This window comes from Megascapheus bottae, chromosome 15 (assembly GCF_031878675.1).
Source record: "Megascapheus bottae isolate mThoBot1 chromosome 15, mThoBot2.hap1, whole genome shotgun sequence".
Lineage (NCBI taxonomy): Eukaryota > Metazoa > Chordata > Mammalia > Rodentia > Geomyidae > Megascapheus > Megascapheus bottae.
The window spans coordinates 7,188,678-7,214,038 of NC_143523.1; the positions used below are offsets into that span (position 1 = coordinate 7,188,678).

At 49.8% G+C, this 25,361-nt stretch overlaps 1 protein-coding gene across 2 annotated transcripts in view; it reads right to left on the minus strand.

Annotated features, from left to right (window-relative positions):
- The window catches only part of Htra1 (HtrA serine peptidase 1), a 48,015-nt gene that overhangs the window by 3,132 nt on the left and 19,522 nt on the right, over nt 1–25,361 (minus strand). The window contains exons 2-8 of one of the 2 annotated variants that reach the window (XM_090345687.1): nt 19,669–19,768; nt 18,769–18,973; nt 4,760–4,954; nt 3,887–3,919; nt 2,303–2,417; nt 1,665–1,691; nt 459–516 (exon numbers count right to left, since the gene is read on the minus strand). In XM_090345687.1, the coding sequence (XP_090201813.1) occupies nt 459–516; nt 1,665–1,691; nt 2,303–2,417; nt 3,887–3,919; nt 4,760–4,954; nt 18,769–18,973; nt 19,669–19,768 (733 nt within the window). The remainder of the gene's footprint in view (nt 1–458; nt 517–1,664; nt 1,692–2,302; nt 2,418–3,886; nt 3,920–4,759; nt 4,955–18,768; nt 18,974–19,668; nt 19,769–25,361) is intronic. The other variant, XM_090345688.1, reaches the window with a different exon arrangement.

The window sequence follows — 25,361 nt, forward strand, 5'->3', positions numbered from 1 at the left end:
AGGCCTGCCTTCAAAGAAAAGAGCACACGCTTCTGGATAGTGAGATGCAGAAGACAGGAGAAAGCAGGAAGAAGAAAGAAGGGGGGGGAGGAGGAGCAGGAGGAAGAAGAGGAGAGAGAAGAGGAGGGAGAAAAGGAAGAGGAGGAGGAAGAAGAGAAGGAGGAGCAGGAGGAGGAGGAGCAGGAGGAGGAGGAGGAGGAGGAGGAGACAGTTACCCAGGTGTTCAGGTTTATGCCTCTCTTCTTCCCCAGGGAGCGTTGATTTTAAGCCAGTGCTAAACTATTGGATGGCAGTGGGCAGTTTTCCTTCAGGGGTGCAGACAACTACCTTGTGATATTCAGAAATACTTAAGTGCCAAGTACACAGGCACACGCGCCTGCACACACGCATGCACACATACATTCATACATGCACATACCCCCACACTCGTGCACACACACACGCGCCTGCTAACCCACCTGGACGTGAGGGACATCATCCGGATACCAATGTACTTCTTCTTGGTGATGGCTTTTCCTGGAGAGAGAACATTGGGAGAGGTCAGCTTAGTAGATGGACAGTGGGGACTCTGGAGCAGGGGGTCCCAGGCCCCAAGCGTGCAGTGTGATAGCAGGGCTGGAGGGGGGCGGGGGTGGCACATGGCAGCTGTGGTTTGGTCCTGGTCTACACAGTGACCTGCTGGGGGACTCGGGGAAAGTTCTATCATCTCCACTAAGGAGTGATCATCCTGCATTCCTCACCAGCTCATCCTGGCCCCTGCTCCTTCCCCAGGCCAGCTCCACTCCCCAAAGATGCCAGAATGGAACCACTTGGCTCTAACTCCACCACTGCCCACCACCCTGGACAGAGCTCCAGCATCTATCTCTCCTGTGGATGAGTGGCAGAGCCTCTCCACTAGCTACCATCTTCAACCCCCTTCCAGCTATCCCCCACTGGCCTCTGGAGCAGCCTTTCCCAAAGACATCAACCACCCCACTCACCTCCCTATTATACAATGAAGGTGCAATCCTGGCCCTGCGTCAGAACCTCCTGTGAGCCTCAACAGGCTTCCCCACCACCCTGGGCAACACACTGCTGCTCTGGGGACACACAAGAATCCCTGAGCTCACTGGCCACCCAATCTACTCCTCCTGTCTGCACTGCTCACCCCACCCCTTCTGCTGGAGCCTTCTCTTGGGTATTTCACAGTTACCATCATCCCCTCTGGTCACTCCCCAGACATCTCTGTCTCCATTCTTCCACTGGACATTACTCTTACTTATCTGATTGTTGCCTCTCCCCTCCCAGGCAGATAAACACCACACCTACCAGGCCCCAAGTAAAGCTGCCCACTGCCTATAAATTAGTACAATTAAAATAATAAAAGAAAGCCTGGGCGCCAGTAGCCTATCATCTTAGCTGTTCAGCAAGCTGAGGACTGTGATTCAGAGCCAGTTCAGACAGACAAATCTGAGAGACTCTTATCGCCAATTAACCAGTAAAAAGCCAGAACTGGAGGTGTGGCTCAAGTAGTAGGGTGCTAGTCATGAACAAAAGAACTAAGTGAGAGTGTAAGACTGTGAGTTCAAGCCCCAGGAGACATCAAGGATGACTTGTTTGTCTCAAAGCAGACAGATAAATTAACATTAGCAGAATGAATGATGATTCTGAATCTGTTTTCTTACCAACCAAATGAAACTGGTAATTCCCATCTGATGAGGAAAAGGAATTCAGTGTTCAAAGAACAGTTAGGTAAAACAATGCACTAAGGTTTGTGCCTGGCACCTATTACATGAGATTTTATATAATTTCCATGATCATAGCACAAAACCTGTGGCCTAATGTCAGAGGCTTATTATGCACAGACCCTTTCAATTTTTGCTAAGAGCCAACTTGTGTATGGTAGAAACTGCCATATTTCCCTTCTGAGTCCCTAAAGGGCCACTGAGCCTCAGGACTGAACCCCTTCTGCAGGGCTCCCCTGGACTGAACCCCTTCTGCAGGGCTCCCCTGGACTGAACCCCTCTGTGGGGCTCCCCTGGACTGAACCCCTTCTGCGGGGCTTCCCTGGACTGAACCCCTTCTGCGGGGCTCCCCTGGACTGAACCCCTTCTGCGGGGCTCCCCTGGACTGAACCCCTTCTGCGGGGCTCCCCTGGACTGAACCCCTTCTGCGGGGCTCCCCTAGACTGAACCCCTTCTGCGGGGATCCCCTGGACTGAACCCCTTCTGCGGGGATCCCCTGGACTGAACCCCTCTGCAGGGCTCCCCTGGACTGAACCCCTTCTGCAGGGATCCCCTGGACTGAACCATGCCTTGCTTACCTTTGGCCTGACGGTCATGAGACTCAGTGAGGAACTTTTTGATCTTGTCAGATGGGATGGCAAAGGAGATGCCTGCAGTCACCTTCAGAGTGTTGATTCCAATCACCTCACCATCCTGAAAAGCAAGGTGGAAATGGCTTAGTAAATCCACAAGGGGGAGAGGCCGGAGTGAATGAAAGAAGTCTTAAAAACTTATGGAGATGGAAATGTCAGCTACCTTAATATGATTATTACATGCTGTTTACTTGCTACACTGTACCCCATAATTCTGTACAATTCAACTGATTAATATAAAAAAATAAGAAATCTGTGGCTATGTCAGAGACCAAAAAGAACTAGCAAGAGGAAGTCCTGGGTAGCAAGAGGAAAGGCACGAAGATGTGGGGCTGGGGCATAGGGAAGCAGCAGAGCCGGCATCAGCCAGCTCAGGAGGACGGAGATCCAGGGGGGAACTATGGATGCATGTACACACAACTCTGAAATCTGCAGCATTTGCTCCTTTCGCAGGGAAATGTCCCCCAGAATCTTCCACCCTTCCTGCCTCTCCTATGTTCAGAGACCTTGGGGTGACAGCAGATAGTGGGAGAAACTGCCACTGGGCTGAAGGGCTTCGCTGCCAGAAACAGGCATCTCCACCATAGCAGCTCCACCAGCAGCCGCCCTGCAGGACTGGGAAAGAGCAAAGGACTGGGCAGGGCATCACGGTGCATTCCCATTTCCCCTGCTGGGGAGAAAAAGCTGCCAAAAGCAGAACGTGTTCCTGGTGCTTTCTCATGGGTGCCGAAATTTTAGTACTTGATACCCAGAGATCCTGCAGGAGGTGCTGGCACCCTCACCCTAGGCCTACTACAGATGGCCCCAAGGCCACCCTCCGTGAATGACTCTCTAGCTGCCCACAGCTCTGACAGTCTGTGATGCAAAAGCTCCCATTTTGTGCTTGCGTATTCAATATTAACTGTAAGTGGTGAACAGGTTGGCTCCTCTCATTCTAGTGGCCATGTGGCACGTGGCTGAGTCAGGCCAGGTCCTTCTGCCCCCCTGGCCACCCCAGGGCACTCAGCACAGCTGAGACTTTCAGCACAAGGCCTATCCATTTCTTCCAGGCTGGAATGGACTGATGTGTATGCGCCTGTAGTCCTGAAACACAACCATGTCCTCCAGTCTAAACTTCAGCGTGCCTTCCTCCTTCCAAAAAAAACCCTCCATTTGTTAAATACGTGACAATTTACAGAGCATGCTTTACAACATGCTTTGGTCAACAAAGCAAAGCCGGGGCCAGGAGTTTGGCCTAGAGGCAGAGTGCTTGCCTAGCATGCACAAAGACTTGGGTTTGATTCCTCGGTACCACATACATAGTAAAAGCTGGAAGTGGTGCTGTGGCTCAAGTGGTAGAGCTCTAGCCTTGAGAAAGTCCAAGGACAGTGCTAAGAAAGACAGAGAGAGAGGGGGGGGAGAAAGAAAGGAAAAGAAAAAGGGGGGAGGAAAGGAAAGGAAAGGAAAGGAAAGGAAAGGAAAGGAAAGGAAAGGAAAGGAAAGGAAAGGAAAGGGAGAAGCAAAACACAGGAACTGAAAAGCCTTACTTACCAGGTTCACTAATGGGCCTCCAGAGTTTCCATACTGAAATTAAACAAAAATGGAAGGTTATAACCATGGTGATTTTAGAACATTTAATCCACATCTGCAGTTCTGCCCAACACCCTGCAGCCCCATTTCCTGACCTAGTTCCTCCTCCTGGAGTGAGGTGGCTGTCTGCTTACTCCAGCATCCCACCATCCACACCCACACCGCCCCTTGGCGAGACTCAGCCTCACTGCTGCTGGGTCCCCCATGATCCGCCCTAATTCCAGACTTCACATTGACCACAAGGTTTCAGACTAAAACCAACAAGAGGGAGCAAGGCTTGGCTTTCTTATGCCTTAGACAGATGTGAGGAGAAAGCCTTGCTCTTCAGAAACACTGAGCCTACAGGGAGAACAAACGCAGAAATGGAAAAACTGATGATGGGGAGATTCCGTTTAGGAAGCGGTGCAGAGCATTCACAGGGAGCCAAGCAGAAGTGGCGGAGACTCTGCTCAGACCGGGACCAAGAGCGGTGGGCGCAGGGCAGAGTTCACGCTTCCTCTGGGCTATGGAACCCCTGGAAAGTGAACTTTCCTCCTGCAGGCAAGGGTGGGCCCTCCGTGGACCCCCCACTTCCTCCACACAGGGCAGGGGAGCCCCGACTCTGTGGACAGGACAGGGAACACCTCCCAGTGCTGCCCGTTGGCAAATCCAAGGTGTCTGCTGCGGGAGTGGTGGTGACTGCTATCCGAGTGCCGGCAGGCTGCCTCCTCTGCTTCAGGGGTTCAAAGGGAACCTTAGACAACACTGTGGAGATCTTGATGTGGCCCCCACTCTAGGCCCAGCTTCCCTGGCATGCGCCTTCCAGTGGTGGGGAGGGGCGGGCGGGTGACTCACGTTGATGATGGCATCCGTCTGGATGTAGTCCATGTCTGAATTGCGGAGCCCAAGCTCTTTGCCGCCTCGCTGCGTGGTGCTCACGATCCCTGTGGTGACTGTGTTTTGGAGGGAGAAGGGGCTTCCGATGGCAACCACAAACTCGCCTGGTCGCAGCTCAGAAGAGCGGCCCAGCAGCAGCACAGGCAGCTTTCCCTGCAAACACGAGGGATGTGGTTACATGCGTTCAGTGTGGACACAGTGGAGGACCACGCCGTGCGTGGACACCTGGAAACCCTGGCCGGGAGAACTGAGCTCATCCTGGCACTCTTTGCTGGGGTCCTGGGAATCCAGTTAACAGGGAGACCACACACCAAGGAATGCTGGGAAAGTGGCAGGAAGCTATGTTCGAGTCTAATTATCATGGAGCATAAACTTGCTCAGGGCAGAGGACAGAGGAAGACGATGTGGACTGAGGATCTAAACCACTGCCTAGAGGGATCTTAGAGAAGGCCCAGGATCAGGGCAGGATCCTGAGTCCCCACAGGCCTTGGGGAGGTCATGGAACCTGCCTCACTTCCCACACGCACACCTTCCCGAGTCCTGGGGAAGTGGGGAGCCCTGCCCAAGGGTCTCTTGCTCTGGGAGCCCTGTACTGAGCCTATGGCAGGGCTGGGAAGGCACGGGGTTGGGGAGAAGGCCTGGAGACCAGATGTGGGCAGTGTATCTCTCACACCCCGAGAAGATGTCCATTCACCACCTCTGCTTCCTGCAGAACCTGGGCCAGGCTGCTGGACTGAGATCCTGCTCAGACCCCTTCTACCCATCTCACTGGTCTATTTTGAGAACCAGGTCCCTTAGGATCTGAGCAGCTCTCTGGACGCTGTGAGTCTGGTATGAGCACCAGCTAAAGCCGGGGTATTGTAACCAGTGTGTGGTTCATGCAAACTCAGTGGGGGGCCAGGGGTTCTCCATCAATTGTGCTGCCCGGGTCAGTGGGTACCACCCGGTAAGGCACAGTTCTACCCTGTGACCCTTCCCCTTTGAGCAAACTTGAGGCCAAAGCCTGTGGCATTCCCCACACAGCCCCAAACTCCATGCAGAGCGCTGGGCCCAGCATGTTTACCCTGGGCCAGGGCCAGCCACCCTGGCCAAGAATGACCTCAGCAATCACTGGGGGGGGGGGGGCGGAGAGGAGGGAGGGGCGGGCAGGAGACTCTGGGCCACTCTGGGGAGGTCTGTCTGCAACAATGCCATTCCTTGACTGGCTGGAGGTCCTATCTTTGAGGTGCAGGGCTGGCTGGCCTTGAGAGGCAGACCAGAGGACGAGTAGCAAAGCTTCGGCCACAGGTCACCCTGGAGGCCAAGAAAGCAGAACTGCAGGGAGAAGTCATTCAGGCTTGGGCCAAGCTGAGCCTCAGCCACAAAGCGGGGGCCTTATCTGAAGGTGTAAGGTAGGACTTGCTGTGGATAATTTAATCAGTACTTAGACTGAACCCTTTCCAGCTCACCCCACACCCCCACTTTACCTCCCAGGAAAAGAGCCAGATGTTGTGAGCTCCATGTCTCAGAGCCCTTAGATGGCAGACACCTAAAGATAACTCTGCCCTCTGCAATTCTGTTCCCTGGGTCTGACTCAGGTCCAGAGGCAAACACTTTGGGCCAAGCTGGGAAGGCAGTGGGAGGGGAGGGGGGAGAGATGGGAGTCTATAAGGGCAGAAGGTGGGGGCCTGGGCATTAACCGCTGTCCTGGGAGAGCCAGGCCTCCAAGGGACACAGCTCATTTCCACCACAGGCCCAGAGCACTCTGGGAACAAGCGTGGCCAAGTGCAGTGAGGTCATCCACTACTCTGGATGACCACACAGGCTTAGGCAAGGTGGACGGTGCCGATGAGAACCCGGAGTGTCTCCAGGAACCATGCCTCACTGGTCTTGCATGGAGCATGGGAGGAACGGGGCCATCCATCACACCCGCAAGCAACACCACCCTTCATGTTGCCTAAAGTTGTTTTTCACTCAAACATGTCAGAGACTGTGAAAGGCAATTGCAAGACAGAGCTAAACAAGGAGACTACACGACAGGGGGCAGAAGAGTGACTTATCACGTAAACCTGGACTTAGGGCAAAGGAATGAACCTGTTGTCTAAAGACAGCAAAGTACCTTTGTGGTGACCTGGATAGACACTCAGGGCACAGTTTTCTCCACTGACAGCTGTGGAAACAGAGGTTCAGAAACAGAATGACTTCTTGTTGACAAGCCACCCGGCTAAGTGAGAGAACAGGCAGGTCCCGTCTTGGACCGGCATCCATAATGCACGAGCCTGGACTCCTAGACTCTAATTACAGACAGAAATCCCTGCGAAGGAGTCAGGTGGTGCCGAGATGTCGAGATGTCGGCCAGGACAGATTTACAGCTCTCCATGAGGTCAAGTGCCTTTGGGGGGCTGTTTGGCCCCTGCTCCCCACAGGTGTGAGCTGGCTACACCAGCCCCAGGCTCTTCAGCTTGTTCAGATCCAAGTGGGTCTCATTCTCCACCGCAATCCTCACTCCAGGCCTGTCTGCTCGGCAGCTACAGCTCTGCTGGCCAAATTCCTGCCCAGTAATTGAGCTTTTAACTCCATTGCTGTCTAGACACATGTACCACAGGGGGTGGGGAAGACAGGGGGAAGATAAAATGCACACATGGCTGCAAGGCACAGCCATGCCCCAGCCTGATCTGCAGATGTGGCCTTACACTTCGAGGTCCCCTCACGCCCTGCCCATCACACTCGGCTTCGTGCAGAGCCCTGCATCCGTCTGCGAGCTCTTCCCGAGCCACCACCCACATCAAAGCCGTCTCCAGGATCCCGGAAGCAGACACTCGGTCTGAGACTCCCTTTGAAGCCATACCAGCCACAGGCCATCTTGAAAGTGAAGACGCCAGCCCTTCTCCTGACAAGCACTTCACACATCTCCCCATCTTGCCAGAGCTTCACAGCTCGCCTAAGAGGGTTCAACATTGATCTTCCCAACAGCTGGGAAGGAGCAGGGGAAGACAGGGGCCGACCCATCCATTGCTCATGGCGTTCTCCCACTGTGTGGAAGGATGGCAAGTCAGGGACACACAAATTATGAGGCAGAAGTGGAGCTCGAGGCTGCACATCAGACAGCAGGAGACCTTGGGTCCCGCCATGAGGGCCGATAGCTCTTGCTTGGCCAAACCCTCCATTGACAAGGTCTTGTACTCTCTTCACTGTCAGTTGTCATGGCCTTCCTCATGCTGGCAGAAACCTGGAGCCTGGAGTTCCAGCAGAAAAGAGGCATCCAGGAGGAAGGTAAGCACTTACCCTGCAGGAGACCCCCGTGGTACCAACTGGTGTCCTTAAACTCAGTAACAGCACCTGCGGGAAACCAAGCTCTACCACTGACCAAGCTGGTATACAGCTTCCCCGGAGAGCTGAGTCAGGCAATCTCACCATGTCACCTCAGCTTTCTTTGACAGTTCTTTCCAGACCATCTGGTTGTTTCCAAACATCTACTAGATGACAATAGTTTAACGAGCAAGATCAAAAAGACACGGGGTCCTTATTAAATCCCTTTGCATACAACCCCCTACGTGGTCAGATGATTTCCTACAAAAGTCTGTAGCACCCAGAGAGAAACGGGTGTCTAGAATTCTCCAGATGGTGATTGGCTGACGGCTGCAGAGAGAGACACAAAAGCCACAAGCCATCCCTAGTTGCGCTTCAGCTCACAGCTCCCTTTGTTGCAACCTCATCTGTTAAAGCTTGGGGAGAAGACCAATAAAACAAATCAATAAAGCCAAACTTAAGAAAAAGCAACTTGTTTTTAATCTAATGAGCCAAGTCAGTTGCTTCTTTGAAAGGTACAAAGTTCTCCTCAGTTACAAAAAAAAAAAAAAAAGAAGAAAAGAAAATATTTTCATTGCTGAGTTTGCAGAACCTACTATATCTGCCAGCTGCTAGCACACGCGTGTTTAATGGCTAGGGCTTCCAGGCTGGCCCCGGTTTGGCTGAAGTTTGCTTCAAAGGCTAGTGTTGCAGCCACTGGCTGCAACTCAACGGAGTGATTCAATGTGCCTTCTGGAAACAGTTATGCTAACCTTTCATTTTCCTTAAAAAAAAAAAATGCAGTGGAAGGAAGGTATGTCCCCACACCCACCATGAAACCTGCATGCCGCCTCCGAAAACCAGAGTGGACGTGGAAGCAAAACGGGGGGCAAGCCAGCTACTAAGGACCCCTGTGCGGGGGGAGAGTGCTCTAGCCTGGCTAAGGAGAGATATATGGAGAACACGCATAGGAGAAAGGCAGAGGAGAGGTGAGGGGATCATGGTCAGATGAATTGAGGCTTTCCTGAGATCCAGTCATAGCATCCCTCTGCAGGGCCCAAGTGCAAAATAAAATAAAATGTAGTAGTTTTTCCCTTTCACACTCAGTCTATCTTGATTTTTTTTTTTTTGGCTAGTGTTACCTTTGAGAATAAAGATTGTATTCCCACCCAGGGCCCACTGCCCTGACTCAGAGTCAATGGGTCCCAAAGGCATTTATATCTTATGCCAGGATACATTAGGTCCTCAGACCCAAGTGGGAGAAGCCTGCCACAGTCCAGAGAACTACAAAACACATGATAGCCTTGTCAGCCCAGGCTCTACACCACACACTACCCTGAGAAGCTGTGAGGTGCTACACAACTCCAGAGCTCCGTGCCCACACTCCTGCCCAGACACAGGAAGAAAGATCTGGAAGGCCAAGAGTCTATGGAGACAGGTGAGGGGGAAGGCCAGGAGCCATGCCAGGGAAAGAGAAGATGAATTGTGCCCAAGCCAAGGCGCCAAACTGAGCACACTCCATCATCTCAATGCATGGTGAGGACAAGACTCAAATTCAAAGATGAAATTAGCACAGGGACCTCAGAATATGGGACCTTTCTGAGACCAGAGCCAGTAATTTTGCAGGTCACACTCCTAGAAAGCCACCTGCCAGGGGGAGAAGGCAATGAACCAAGAGTGAGATGCTTGTGATGCAGATTAGAGAGAATCAGAGATAACAAGGTCAAGAGTATGACCTTGAAAAGGGCTGATACAGCTAGAGCAACTGGACAGGTGAGATCAAGGAGCCAGAAGGCCAGGACAGGAAAGCTGTGCGAACACTGTCACTGAGGCACCCATACATCCAGGCGAAAAGCAGGGTATCCCCAGCGGATGCATCATTACTGTTGTCTAGGAATGGAGCAGAAAAGCAGGATGGATGTGCAGATGGGGATAAAAGAAGTGAGAGAGATCACAGGAGAGAAGAGAGAAAGAACACCCAGATGGCTGTGCAAAAGGAGAAAGAATGCAAAAGCAAATGTGAAAGTTGCCTTCCTCCTCTCTAGTTATGAACACCCATAATATTTAGTCTCCTTTATGATGTATCAAGAAATGCTTGCCATTCCAAATATCCTCCCCCTCTTGTTTAGACCACAAAATGTCAACAGCTGTATACAGGAGCCAAGCAGCCAGTGGCTGTAAATGTGCTGTGGCATCCAGAGGAGGAGAATCATGGTCAAGTGTAACTTTTGTCTTCAGCCCTTTGATCATTCCTTTGTGTCTGCTGACCTCAGCATGGCAGCTGCCTATATTGCTGCTGCTATAGTGTCTAGGCCATGGCAGATGCTCTATAAATATTTATAAAAAATCAATTAAGTGAGAGAATAGAGAGCAAAGAAGCCACCAAGGGACTAGAAGCAAGGTTTGAGTTCTGAAGCACTTGCCTAGCAAGAGTAAGGTCCTGCCTTCAGACTCCAGTACCACCAACCAACAATTCCATCAGAAGCTCAAAAGGGAATGACACTTTGGTTAGCTAAGAACTGGCATTTCAATCAGTCTATCCAGCTAAGCTACAGGTGACCTGGCTTTTCAGTCCTCAGGACCACTTAAGAGCCTAAGTGGACACTATATGCAGGGGAGTTGCTCAGGATATACCATTCTTTTTTTAAAAATGTTTGAAGGGGCCGGGAGTTTGGCCTAGTGGTAGAGTGCTTGTCTAGCATGCATGAAGACCTGGGTTCGATTCCTCGGTACCACATACATAGAAAAAAGCTGGAAGTGGTGCTGAGGCTCAAGTGGTAGAGCTCTAGCCTTGAGAAAGTCCAATGACAGTGCTCAGGCCCTGAGCTCAAGCCCAGGACTGGCAAAAAAAATGTTTGAAAAGATGCTTAACCATTCTATATACATAACTTGAGATGGCCACTGGCAAAGATCATATTATAGTTACATACATAGTCACGACACAAAACAGAGACAGAGGGAGGGTCTAATGTTGTCTGTGAGCTGCTTGGCAGACAGGGAAATACCACATATCTGAAATGTGCCTGGTATCAAGTTCTGACATTTTATGCAACATTATTTATTGACATCCTTCATAGAATAATCAGTCCTTGATTCACCACAAGGTCTTACTCCTTCCTTGTCACAGAAAGAGGTCTGGGTGGTTTTAGGAAGGCAGCTGTGGAAAACTGCAACCTCCTGCCAAGACTGTGAAAGACTTTCATGATACTGAATGCACAAGGCTCTGGAGCATCTCAGAGTATAAGCACGAATTCCAAAGATTCAAGGTCAATTAAAAAACAACATAGCTGGGCGCTGGTGGCTCAGGCCTTTAATCCTAGCTACTCAGGAGGCTGAGATTTGAGGATCTTGGTTCAGAGCCAGCCCAGGCATGCAAGTCCCCCAGTCTCTTATCTCCAATTAATCGCCAAAAAAATGGAAGTGGCGCTGTGGCTCAAGTGGTAGAGCACTAGACTTGAGCTGAAGACCTCAGAGTGTAAGATTCACTCCCCTCCCTCCACCTTCTTCAGAGGCTTCTCCTCAGGCTTTTCCTTGCCTCCTTCACTGTACTTGTCCCCGTATTTTTCCCATTCCACTTTTCTTCCATTCTAAATTTTACATTCTATGACTTTTTCTCATTGTCAGTCTACTATCAACACCTAATGGAATTCAGCTAATGCAGATGCTCAAAAAAATGCATAAAATCAAGTGATGAACAAGGAACAGCTGGAACAGAAAGGCCAGACCTTAAAAGATGCCATAGACTCTTCAAGTTGCAACATAATGAAAACATCTTGGAATTCTAGTGAACTTCTTTCTACCAACATCACAGAGAAGTGGGTAAACATAAGGATTCCCTCTGCTGAATCTGGCAAGAAGACAGCTTCATCTTCAGCAAAAAAAAGCAAATTTCCTCTTAGCACAAAGAATAAATGAAACCCACTTCTCTGTCTCATTCCCCCTTAGTTCCTTAGTCAGATTTTGCCTGACTCAATCTATCTGAGCACACTCTACAGCCACTTCCAGAAACTCCAGGATAAGGTCACTGTATGCCTTGTAATTTGTCTATGTGAAATACCAGAAAGCATTTGTAGACTCCATAGACCACACCATCTCCATTACAATTGTCCAGATCCACTGGGAGAGGATAGAAACATGACTGGGTTTCAATAAAACTCTATTTTTTAAAATACGAAGGGTCAGATTTAGGCTACAGGTTAATTCTATATGCTAATGGGCTGTCACACACTCACTCACATGGAACCCACTGTGTCTCCCCTGGGTAAGGACATCAGGCATCTACAAACTCACTCCCAGTGACCTGGGAACTTCTTTTATCCAAACCATAGATAATATTCTTCATGGAATTCTGTAAAAAGTTCCAAAGAGGGGCCGGGAGTTTGGCCTAGTGGTAGAGTGCTTGCCTAGCATGCATAGCAAGCACAAAGACCCGGGTTCGATTCCTCGATACCACATACATAGAAAAAAGCTGGAAGTGGTGCTGAGGCTCAAGTGGTAGAGCTCCAGCCTTGAGAAAGTCCAAGGACAGTGCTCAAGTCCTGAGCTCAAGCCCAATACTGGCAAAAAAAAAAAGTTTCAAAGAGAAAAAAACACTACCATATTAAGAGAGAGAAAAAAAAAGAGTCAAAGAATTTCCTTAACAATCAACCAAGTTCTTGAAAGGGGGCCAGAGAATACATGGGACTCCTGTTCTGAGTTTGAGGAACCGAAATACTTTCACATGCCAAGAGGAGCTGTACTCAGAACAATGAGAAGCCAGCCCAGGCCCATTAGCCCCTAGGCATAGGTTGGCAGAACAGAAAACAAGCCAGCTCCCATGCCTTTCTGGATTTTCTTTCCTTCCTGCAATATCCATCCTCCCTTCCTAAAACCAGTCCAGTATTAGGTGCCTCAGAACACCCCAGGTCCACAATGTCCACAGCAAATGCAGGGGTGCCCACATTTGCTCAGTTCTGGGAGAGAAAAAGAGCGCACACACACACACACACACACACACACAGACATGTCCAGGGAGCAGGGGAAAAGTATTCAAAATGGAAAAGCAGGGCACTCGGCGCTGAGCCTGCCCCTTGCACTGCCTTCTGGGACCGAATGACAGACTACAGAAGACACTGGGCTGTGTTATCTGAGTTACTTTTGGACACACATGGGTCTTACTCAGCACCGTCTCACAATCAGGTTGTCTGAGGAGAACCGTGTGAGTCACTAACCTCACCCCACCCCCTCCCTGGCCCCCGGCCACCCCAGAGGCTGCTGAGACCCTCCTTACTCAGATAACTCAGAACAGATTCACCAAGCACCCAGCCAAACTCAGAGACCAGGCCTACAGAGGCCTGGCTGGCAAAGGCCCAGTCCTGTCACCACCCCCACCCCCCTACATGACCCTGCTCTGAACTCCATGATCAAGTGTCAGCCCTCTGGGCTGCCAGCAGGCTCAGCAGTAAGAAGAACCCTCTGCAAACAAGGCAGCCTAGTACAGAGAGGCCATACTTCAGCCACTTCAAACAGGTCTAAGAAGCCGCCGGGCCCAAGGTGGCTCGGGGCCCGAAGAAACCACCTCAAGCCTGGACTAGGCAATTTCCAAATATTTACCTCGTGGCAGCATCCGGAAAAGCATCCTCAGAAAGCCTCACAGCCTCCTGAGCAGTGCTGAGCAGCACAGCGCTTGTGTCCACCCAGCCCTAACAGTCAGGGCAGGGCCCGGCCACGGGCCTGTGCAATGGGCAGCTCTGGGCTGCCTCTCCTCACCTGAAAGAGGGAGGAGCAGGAGCACCCCCTGGAGCCTGCCTCACTCCCCCACTCTGCACGGAGTAGTGAGCCCAGATTCCCTCTGAGAAGATGGCCCAAAATTCACACTCACCTGACAGGTGAGACAAATGTGTCCCTCATACTTAAGCAGCAGCAGAGATAAAAGCTGAATCAAAACTACGAATGATTTGGACGCTGATGGCTCACACCTACAATCTTAGCTACTCGGGAGGCTGAGGTATAAAGATTGCTGTTCAAAACCAGCCTGGGCATAGAAAGCCCTGAGACTTATCTCTAACTACCCAAACAAGTCTTCAGTGGCACTGTGGCTCAAGTGGTAGAGTGCTAGCCTCGAACAAAAGCAGCTCAGAGACAGCGCCTAGGCCGAGCTAAAGGCAACATAAAAAATAAACAAATCAAATTTATAAAAATTCAGAAAGACAATAATTATGAAAAAAGAAATGAAGAGGAAAAAATGGTATTGGAATGGGATGGAGCTCACGGTCTCTGGGGTTTGGTCCCTAGGGAAGGTGAAGCTGGGTTCTGGGGCACTGGGAGAAGGAATCTGAGGTCAGAGGTGACTGCAGCCCTGAGGGCTGGGAGGGAGAAGGGGGCAGGTAAGGTGCAAAAGGAAAGAAGCCACATGACACATGGGGAGAGAAGCGCCAAGGCCGTGAGGAGGGGGTGGCTATGGAGTAGGGGTGGATACAGAAGTGAGTTCCCTCCCTCCCTTTACTGGGGTGGTCCAAGTGAAGATCTTTCTAGAAGAGCAGTAGAAGCTCCATAAGAATGCATGTGGAAGGGGAAAGAATGCCAGGCTGAAGAACGGCTGTAACAAAAGTAACTTCCCCTCCCACCTTCTCCAAAGCCTCCCTGCATTCCTGTCCTGAGCTCTGACCTAGAGAAACCAATGGGCCCACTTTTTTTAATATCCCTGTTTCTCTCTAAACTGCTCAGGGAAAAAGAAAAGAAAAGAAACTGCATGAATAAAATGCTGCCATTGGAGGAAAGTTAAAAATATTCTGCACACATAGTGGCTCCCATTAAACACATTTGGAAGTAGTTTGTATCCAAAGCTGAACTCGTTTGCCCTCCAAGCTGCGTTCTATTAAGATGTTTACATGTGACATGTCCTTACTTCTGGTGCTGCTCTTCCCGTGACAACCTCCCACACATCCCCACACACCCACCTCAGGCCCATACTGGCCCCATCCACGGTCCCTGGTTCCAATCCTAGGACCGGAGCACAGAAAGGAGGGTGGCGGGTTTGGAGGGGTGAGTCTGTAGAGGACACTCTCCTGCAAAGGGAAGTGAGCAGCAGACCAGGCAGAGAGCCTGCTCCCCAAGCTTCCTCCTCCCTGGGGGTCTCCACAGCTAGCACACAGGGAGATATAAGGCAGAGTTCAAAAGCCCAGAAGCATCTCTGGCAACTATAAGCCCAGCAGCTTCAAGCCCCTGTGCCCAGAGGACAGGAGGAAGTACAAACCCAGTAACTCTGAAGTTCAGGACTTGGGCTCAGCAGTTATGGCCTTGCTGCAGGGCTGGGCTTTCTGTGGCAACTTCCAGCTGTGACTTCCAGTTCCCAGGAGAGCACGTGCTTACCGACCTGCCATGTGTCCACCCACACGTTGGCTGCAGGTTATGAACCCCAGGACAGAAGGTCTCATCCAGCTATCCGAGCGGGAAGCAGACCTCCAGGTGAAAAGCTGGCTGCAGCTTCCAGCAAAAGGAGGTACAGACAGCAAGTGGACAGTGACAACAGGTGTCCATGGTGCTGGGTCCGGGAAGGACCATGGCAGTGAGTCACGGAGTGATCTGCAAGTGAACTCATTAAACTGTAGAGAATTGGGCCCCGACTGATGAACCACCAAGCCAGTCACAAGGCCTGAGGACACGACAGGCAGCCACATTAGCACTATTCTTAAATGGCTTGGGGAGACTGAGTCTTTCATACAACGATGGCTTCAGGAATGGTTTTTCTCCTTGGAACCCAATTATTGTGGCATCCACCTTCTCTGAGTTGACCTGTGCTATCGTCTGAGAGGATCCAAGCTCACGCCCCACCACTGCCCACCATAGATGGCCCCCCCACTTCCTGTGCACCCACCTGAAAGCCCCAGTCCTTTCAGACTGACTCTCCATGCAAAACACTCATCATCATGATGGAACAAGCCAGGTGCTGGTGGCTCATGTTTATAATCCTAACTATGCAGGAAGCTAAGATCTGAGGATCACAGTTCAAAACCAGCCCAGGCAGGAGAGCCATGAGATTCTTATCTCCAATTAAATACTCAAAATGCTGAAAGTGGAGCTGTAGCACAAGTGGTGGTAGAGCCAGTGGTCTGCCTGGAACAAAGCTAAGGGGGGCACTAAGTTCAAGTCCCAGGACCAAAAAAAGAATGAAGAGAGGAGAGGAGAGGGGAGGGGAGGAGAAGGGAGGGAGGGAGGGAAGGAAGGAGAAAAGGCTGGAAGATATGCCTTTTTTTCCTCCCTATTCCTATCAAGGAAAAAAAAGGAGGCAGTGTAGTGAATGGAAATCAGGCTTTGTGCGAGTGTCTGCTGTGATCTAATTTCCTTTCCTTTCCGATTCCATTCTGAACAGCCACATCAGCTCCATTTCTATTCTCAAGCTCTTTTGCATGGGGCTGGCAGCCCATGTCCAACAGCATGCTGCTGGCAGGCACTGGACTCGCCGGGAGCACGCAGGCAGGTCCAACCCTCTGCCCCTCATCTGCTCAGACCTTCCGCTCTAGGCCTGGGCACGCCAGGGTAACACAGGCTCCAAATCTGAAAAGCCTATCCTGTGGCTGGAGCCACCGCCTGGAATGTGCCTGTACGTGCCAGCACGGAATCACGCTGTGCAGGCAGTGCACACACCCGGCCGGCCAGCACCCTGCAGGCCCGCGCCCCACCTGCAGATGGCCGTGGGCCTCATGCTGGCTGTCCTCCACCGGCTCTGTGAGGCTGCAAGCCCCACAAGTCCCACAAGTGGCCACAGGCTCTGCTATTCCGGCCAGCCTCCTTCCGGTGTCCCCACCACATCTTGGACACCCTTTCTAGCCGTGTCCCTAAAGAAGGGTCAGCCTTCACATGGCTTATTTAAGGTCGAGCTGCCCTATCCCATGCCAATGCCATGGTACATGGGCACTTAAGAGAACTGAGGCCTGGCTGGGTGATCAGGTGGAGCTGTATAGCCTCAAACACATTACTAAATCCTCTGAGCACAGTGTTTTCCTCCATACAATGTAGCTAATGCAGCCATCTTGCAGATTAAGTAACATTAGGGAGGAACTCTAAGCACCAGTGAGTCATACTGGTAGTCCTAGTTACCCAGGAGACTGAGACCTGAAAGAACAAGGTTCAAAGCCAGCCTGGGCAGAACATCCGGTAAGGCTCCATCTCCAATTAGTTAGTAAAAAGCTGAGCTGGAGCTGTGGTTCAAGTGGTAGAGTACCAGTCACGAGCCAGAAGGCTGAGCAAGCTCAAATCCCTAAGTTCAGGCACCAGTATTAGCAGAAAAGAAAAAAAAAAAAGAAGGGAGGGAGAAAAGCTCACCAAATTAATTGTGACCAGAACACACATTTTGAAAACATTTGTCACTAGAAATTCCACAGTGACCTAACAGAAATAACGCCTCACTGAAACCTGACTCAATGCAGGGGCACAGAGCACATACCTATTTCAAGCCTCTCAACTGATTCTTGGCCACATGGCTTCAGAAGGTTAAGGGAACATGGCCGGGGAAAGGGTGAATACTTGAGCCTGTGCTTTTCTGGAAGGTTAGTTGTGAAAGAGCCTGCACTTGGACATCAGCCTGGTGCTGTTTAAAAAGGAAAGAAAGGACCCTCAGCCCTACTGCCCAAAAATGCAGAGCTGTGTCCTCTAATGAGCCTGGGAAGTTTGGCTGCTCCTTCAAGCCCAGCCAGGTTTGGTGATCAGAGACCCCCTTCTAGCTCTCAGTCCACAGTGTGGGCTCCTGACCAGTCACAGGGGTCTGGCTGGGCCCTGTTCTTCCTTCCATCAGAATGTGGGAAATCACAGACCGTGAAGAAAGCAGAAGATGCAGTCTCACTGAGCACGGCACACATCGATTGAAATAAAACTCTGTAATCGATACAAGACAGATCTTCTGCTGATGCTCCATTAAGAGCTAAGAGCTGGATGGAGTTTCAGGCACCAGGACCTTATTAACAAGGAGAGCGAAAATGACTCAGGAATGACATTCAAAGAGAAGGTACCTTCCTCACCCATCTCCCCTTTTTGCGTGCGTAATGCTAGAGATGGAACCCAGGGCTTATCTACTTATCCAACCTAGGCTGGCACTCTGCCACCCAGCTTCAGCCACAAACACGAAAGCAGCGTTCTCAAACAGAGCAATACCCAAACTGAGTTCACTGTAAAAATATTGCTGCTGACCCCTCTTGTAGAAATCAGTCACATACACATTAGCACATCAGGCTCTAAAGGAAAGAAATCCACTGGCTTTGTTTTAATTCAAAGTTCCCAAAGCTTTTGGGGAGAGGGAGGGAGGGAGAAAGGGAAAGAAAATTAGTCCTCCAATAGTTCAGGACACCCAGTTGGATGGCTCATCAAAACCCAGAGCATTCCATTCTCATTATGACATGGCATCCCTGTAGACATGAATAAGAATTTGTAGCAGATGCTTCAGGATGAGGATTGGAGGAAGGCCCTCATGTTGCTTTCTCTTATAAACAGAACACCACTTAGAAACTCTCCAACTGGACAGCCAGCTTCTTCTTGCTGACACCTCCCCGAGCCCATTCCCTCCACACCTGACCAGACTCCTCAGGCCACAGGCCCAGCGGCCTCAGCGTTCACCCTGAGAACCCGGGCACCAGAGACCTCCACTCCCTTGGCCACCTCAGGTCTGGCCGTGAGGTTTTGACTTGGGTGTCTAGGTGCTGCACTCGGCCAAGGTGCTCCTGACTTACCGGGTGGTCAATTTTGATCAATGCGATGTCAGCCTTTTCATCCACATCCTTGATTTTGGCCTCATAGGTGGCTCCGTTCTTCAGCTCAACCTTGACCCGGTGCTTGTTGGTCACCACGTGGGCATTCGTCACGATCAGCCCATCTTCTGACACGATGAAGCCAGACCCACTGGCCACGGGCACCTCCCTCTTGGAGAAAGGAAGCCTGCAAGGCACAGGAGAGCAGTTACTCCCGGCACACCTTCCAGGGAACACTTGGACATACTGAGGAGTTAGTTAGTAGGTGTCTGGGTTATAGATATGGGGGGGCAGGAGGGCGGGAAGGACAATACTGGGATTTTGAGCTCAGTGCCTGGCACTTGCTAAGCAGGTATCCTAGCACTCGAGCCGCTCCTCCCATCCTTTTTAGCTTTAGTTGCAGCTTTTACCCTTCTCAATAAAGTCTCCTGTATCAACCCCAGGACTGGCTTTAGACTGTCATTCTCCTACAAATGCATCCCACAAAGTGAATATGCTGGTTCTGCAAGAGTCACACACATCTAGGGATTGTTGCTTTGCAAACTGGCTCAGATTCAGATAGCTTTAAAACAGCAATACGCCAATTTTGGTTATGTTTTTTTTTTGCAAGACATCAAAAAAAACTCCATTTATGAAATATTCTTTGGGAATCGCTTCAGAGCCAAAGGTTCTTAAAACATTTGAAGGGCCAAGAATGTATTTTAAATAGTCAGATGGAAAAATGTCCTGAGGGAGAAACATTTATCGGGTGGTAGACGTCTATTGAATGACATTTTGACACTTAAATGTGTTTCAAAAATAGCTCCAGTGTTTTTGCTAAGCGGCAACATGTATGGGTGAGAGCCTCACAGGTTACAGAGAAAAAAAGAATGGCTTCTTTACTTGCGGAACAACTCGATGTGAACCACAGCCGGAGCGATCTTCTCTACCACGTCAGCAATGAAGTTATATTTATGACGCAAACTGTTGGGATCTTCCTGCCCTATGAACAAAAGCAAAGAACAACAACAACAAAAATGATTCTGGGCCTTATATAGATTAGATTAGGTTAGATTAGACCATATATTATGTGATATATTTTATATTATATATAATATTATATAGTTTTTAGGGAAATAGTTAACAAAATATGTTCAAGACTTACATACTAAGAGCTTTAAAATGCCATCACAATGAAGTAAAGAGACCCAAATAAACACAGAGAGGTGTCCTATTTGTGGTAGGAAGACTTGCTGCCCATTAGTTTTCAATTTCCCCCAAATGACTCTGTAGTCAGCAGGGTTCCCATGGAAATTTTCAACAGATTATATAGAAACTGGTAACCCTGCTTCTAAAAGTTATGCAGAAAGGGAAAAACCTATCTCAAAACAATTCTCCTGAAAACTGATTTACGCTGTATATAATGAGCATTCATCACAGCAATTTACAGAGATGGCTCTTCTCACTTGGCTCATAAGTGCTTTCACACTCATTTTTAACACAACAAATGGTCCATGAAATATAGCTAACATTCCCTATAACTTTACAAGTTTAAAGCTGCCAGGATTTGATCCCCAGATAATGAATGAATCATGTTCCATCCTTGTAAACAATAATCAAGTACACAACTTCATAAATCTGCTCTCTTTGTTTTAAATTGTATTTATTGTTGGGGTAATGTTTAGGCAGGTTACCATTGCATTCCTCAGGTAGTGGGTACATTACTTTTTGAACATTGATACCCCTTCCCATATTTTTCTCCTACTTTCCCTGGCCCCTCCCCCTCCCAATCATCTTGTTTTTCCCCTTCCCTTCCCCATTTAAAATAAACAAATAAATGTATACAATATACCAGGTAACAGAGTCAGATACACTAACCACATGAGATAAACCGTAAGGGGAAAAAAAGGAGAAAAGAAATAACTTCACATAGTTCATTAAGAACAACAATCACAAAGATAAACCTCTTGTTTAAATGTTGCTTTCTTGAAGCCTGTTAATCTGGGGGTTTACAGAAAATATTTCCTAACTAGAAGTGTGGCTCGAATGGCTGAGTATCTGTCTAGCCCAGGTTTAGGCCCTAGCAGTACCTTAAAAAATAAAGAATCAACCAAGACGGGTGGGAGGTGTGGGGGGAGGGTAATGGGTACCAAGACATGTGAAAGGGTATCAATGTATGTGAATTAATGCACCTTCTATCTGGCAAATACCATGTAACCCTTTTACTAATTACAATAAAAAAAAAAGTTGAAAAACAAAAAAAAAATAAAGAAAGAAAGAATCAATGAGCCAAGGTGTGCTAACTTGAGCCTGTCACCCCAGCTGTGCAGATGATAGAGATAGGAGGATCACAGTCTATATTATCCTGGACAACTGTGCAAGACCTTGTCTGAAAAAAAAATTCTGGCAAAAAAGACAACAGGAACAGTGTTTGCCTAAGAAGCTCAGGGTTCTCCGTCCAAACCATCATCATCATCATCATCATCATCATCATCATCATCATCATCATCAGAGCCCATAGTGAAACACTGGGAAGAAGGTACTCTAGGAAGGCAACTAATAACTATCACATTTTCTCAGGTTCTGTGATGCGTGTGGGTATTTGTCTATCATTTTTGATCATTTCTCTTTCAATCCAAACAATCACTTCATATTTATGGATGTACTTATAATTTTTTGCTCTCAAATAGTCTCTGGACCTGTATAACTCTCAGAGTCCATAAAACTGGCACCTCTGGGGTAGGGGGTCCCCTTTTGTTCTGGGGGAAGGGGTTCTGTTTTCCTTCCCTGGGAATGGGTCCCATCCCTGCTCCCCCCCTCGAGGCTGGCTGGCAGGGTTACGGGACCACAAGGACACACCACAGGATACGTGAGTTACTCGACAGGACTATTAGCCATGGCCGCCAGCCATCAATACTCCACTGCCAACACCGGCTCTGGCAACTCCCAGCTCCTCCCCCTCAGGCCAGCCTGGGCCCTGTCATCCCACCAGCAGAGGCAGTGTCTCAGTTCTCAGCTCTGTCCCTACTTACCCTCTCCCAAAGAGCTTCAGAGATGGGCGGATAGCCAAGCCCAGCATTCCCAAATAGAAGCCACAAGCTCCCAGTGAATGCCACGTGGCTGGAGAGGCCGGCTGGCATCCTAGCACCAAATCCCCATTCTGCTTCCTACAGTCGTAGCACTACAGACAATCGCTGTCCTGGCTGAGCCTCAGTTTACCTTCCTAGAACATGGAGATGGAACAGCTCTTACTCCAGCACCTGGTCAGAGTATTCAACACCTCTACAAGGATCCTCTCACGTTTCTGAAAACTCTTAAGAATCTCACTTTTCCCTCAGTCACCCAAATACTATACCCCACCCCAACGCTCACATCTATTTTTCTGTCCTGCCAGCAATGCTTCATTTTCCTCCTCTACAGCTAATCAAATTGGCAGTAAAATAATACATCAGTAAAAATAACACTAATTATTTATTAGACATTCCCTACGGGCCAAGCACAATGGTGGAAACAGAGGTGACCTCTAATTATTCCTGCAGGCCTGCTTGTTGGATCCTATAGCTAGTCCACGAAAAGACAGAAAAACAGAGGTTAGGGAAAGGAAAGCCCACTGTTCAAAGTATCAGCGTTGACCAGTGACAGAGGCAGAAGGGAGGCCAGGGGCCCCAGATGCAGAGCACGGAGCTTCCTTCCCTTCTGGCAGTTCCCTGCAGCCCGCACCATTGTGAGAATGTGCTCCGGATTCTAGACCAAGAGATCAGGGCCAGGACACAGGATTAACAACCCCATCTCCCCTTCCAGCGAGAACAATCTCACCATCCAATTTCTCAGCAGAGTTGATAAAATAGGGGACCCAGCTAATTTGGAAAACAGAACGCAGTGTATTCGAGGGAAAAGAAATGAATCCTCCTTTATTCACAGGGAACAGTGTGTTCCTCAAATTCAAATCAGTCACAAGAACAGATTGAGCACAGCCTTGGCATTTTAAAGATCTGTCCTATATTCAGGACTGGCTATGGAATTTACAGAGCCAGTGCAAAATGAAAATAAAAATGTTGTTCAAGTCAAGTGCCAGTGGCTCACACCTGCAATCCTAGCTACTCAGGAGGCTGAAATTGAGGACTGTGGTTCAAAATCCGCCTAGGCAAGAAAGCCTGTGTGACTCTCATCTCCAATTAACCATCCAAAAGCCAGAAGTGGAATTGCAGCTCAAGTAGTAAGGTGCTAGCCTTGAGCATAGGACAGTGCCCAAGCCCAGAGTTCAAGCCCTAGGACTGACAGTAAATGAGCAAACAAGTAAATAGATAGTTTTCTTTAAAAATTATTAACTGTTAAGGTACAAGAGAGCTCTAAAATAAGAGGACTCTGCTGACCACAGGACCTTAAGCACAGGTCAGCCCACACAGCCCCTGCCCTCTTTGTTTCAAGATAGGCTGACTTAAAAAAAAACAAATCCAGATTAAGTACTGATCCTGCTGGAGGTTGCCTGGGCTATGCTGAGGGCATAGCTCTAGTCTGGGGGATCCAGGGAACCACTGCTGGTCTCAGGTTCTGACATAGCATCCACCTGCTGAGAAGTAAGGTAGCATCCGAATCCTCAGAGACCTGCAATGCTGGCCAGCACAGGACCAGCCCGGGCATGCAGCCTCACGCTGGAGACTCCTCAGTGTTTCAATGTGGGGAGAGGATGGGGCAAAGAGGCTCAACTGGTGGTTTCTAGGGTCTCTCATGGCTCTCACCTAAGTTCTTCAACACCAAACACTAGCACAGACAGACATTCATACTCGAAAGGCTACAAATATGAGCACAGGCCAATTCCAAGAGGTGCCACGAGTCAGCAACAAGTATGACGGCATGGGGTTGGGGTCTGCTCAGCAGAGGCTGGGGAGGGAGGAGTGGAATAGCTGGCTGGTCTGTGGGGATAGCAGGTCCTCCTCCCTCTCTGACACTGCAGGCTCAGGGACCTGGCCATCAGTAACAAAAGCAATATGGGACTGAAAGGTAAAGACAAAAATGTATTCTGCACAGGTTAGAAATGAAGACCAGTGGGGCACAAGGACCTATTCCACTGCTGAAGGACCAGAAGCCACTTTGAGTATCCGGGGTTCTCGGTAACTGCCTACTGGGACCCTCACAACTGTGAGCCCAAAGTCCTGAAAGAGTTGGGGACAAGTCTCCCCAGTTGCCTGCAGACTCAAGTAAGTAAGGGCTCTCTCACTGGCAAGCAGGGAAGGCAAATCCAGCAAGGCTCAATGGCGGGGGTGGGGGGTGGGGGGGAGGAAACCAGGAGTGATCTTTGGGCAAGGTTTTGGGGTAAGACACTCTGCTCGGCTGTCATCAGCATCTCCCAGCAGCCAGTACCCAGGCAGCTGTCCCAGGTGAGGCCCAGTCTCTGGTGCTCTGTCCTCCAATGGCCTGCAGCAGACCTTGAATGCAGTGACCACCCCTACTGCCATGAGAACACATGCTCCTTTTTGTTCCTAGGCTACCCAAGATCGCATGGATCACTAGCATGGTCAGATGAATAGCAGTTATAAAGAGATGTTAAATAAATCCAGGCCCATAGCCAGATGAGGTGCAGGGAAGGGGGTCAGGGGACATCACTCCACTCCAGGGCCCCTTCTGCAAGGGCACACCTATCTGTCCAGAACCTTCACTGGTGTCCAGGGTGGAGCCAGAGCAGCAGACGCTGGAGCACACGCTCAGACAACTCTTCTGCCTTGTGCTTCTGTTTCCAGCACGGTGCCCAAAGGTCCCTGCACCACCCCCTCCCACACCTCTGACAATGGTGAACACACTAAAGAGACAACAGAGGAAGGAGAAGGAAGAGGATGGAGGTGCCAGTGATATGGCACTGAGAGCCTGGTCTCTGCGTTGCTGGAAGAGAGCAGGAGCCCTGGAATGCCAGTCTTAATGCTGACCACAGGTCTCTGCCTGGGAACTCTGTGTCAGGGTTCAATTTGGGCTCCACCACTCTGGCTGAGCACAGGCACAGGAGGCCCAAGCAGCACACCTGCCTCAGGTATGGGAGGCAGGCCAAGGCAGGACCAGAAGACAGAGGTTTAGCTAATCAGACAGCTGCCAATACACATTCACCGAGTGAAAGCACAGTGACATGATTTTCCCCTGAGCAAAGCTAACTCCCTTTCTGAAGTTCATTGCTAAACTTGACAATGGCCTGAGAAGCACAGGGCAGACAGCCAGCTGAGCTCGGGGGAGGGAAGGGCAGAGGTGGAAAGAGGCGTGAACCACACAGAAACTTGTAGCCTTCCCTCCTCTTCTAGAGAACTTGGAATTCTTCTGACTTGAGTGGTGAGAGAAATCAATCCAAACAAGTTCCTAAAGGCTAATGAGGCAGAAAGCATGAAGGGGATAGAGATCCTGCTTTCCAGAGAGTTTGGAAAGGGGAGAAAATGAAAAATCATAATCCAGTGACTGCAGCAAAGGCGTCTCGCGAGATTCCTTTACTCCATGTGCCTGGTTTGTCGGCGGCATTCTGTCCACCCCACTCCATTAAATTCCAAGAGAGCTTGTCAGCGTCAGCCAGATCAGGCTCTGTGCTGAGCAGGGGCATGGACGCAGCGGAAACAGAAGTG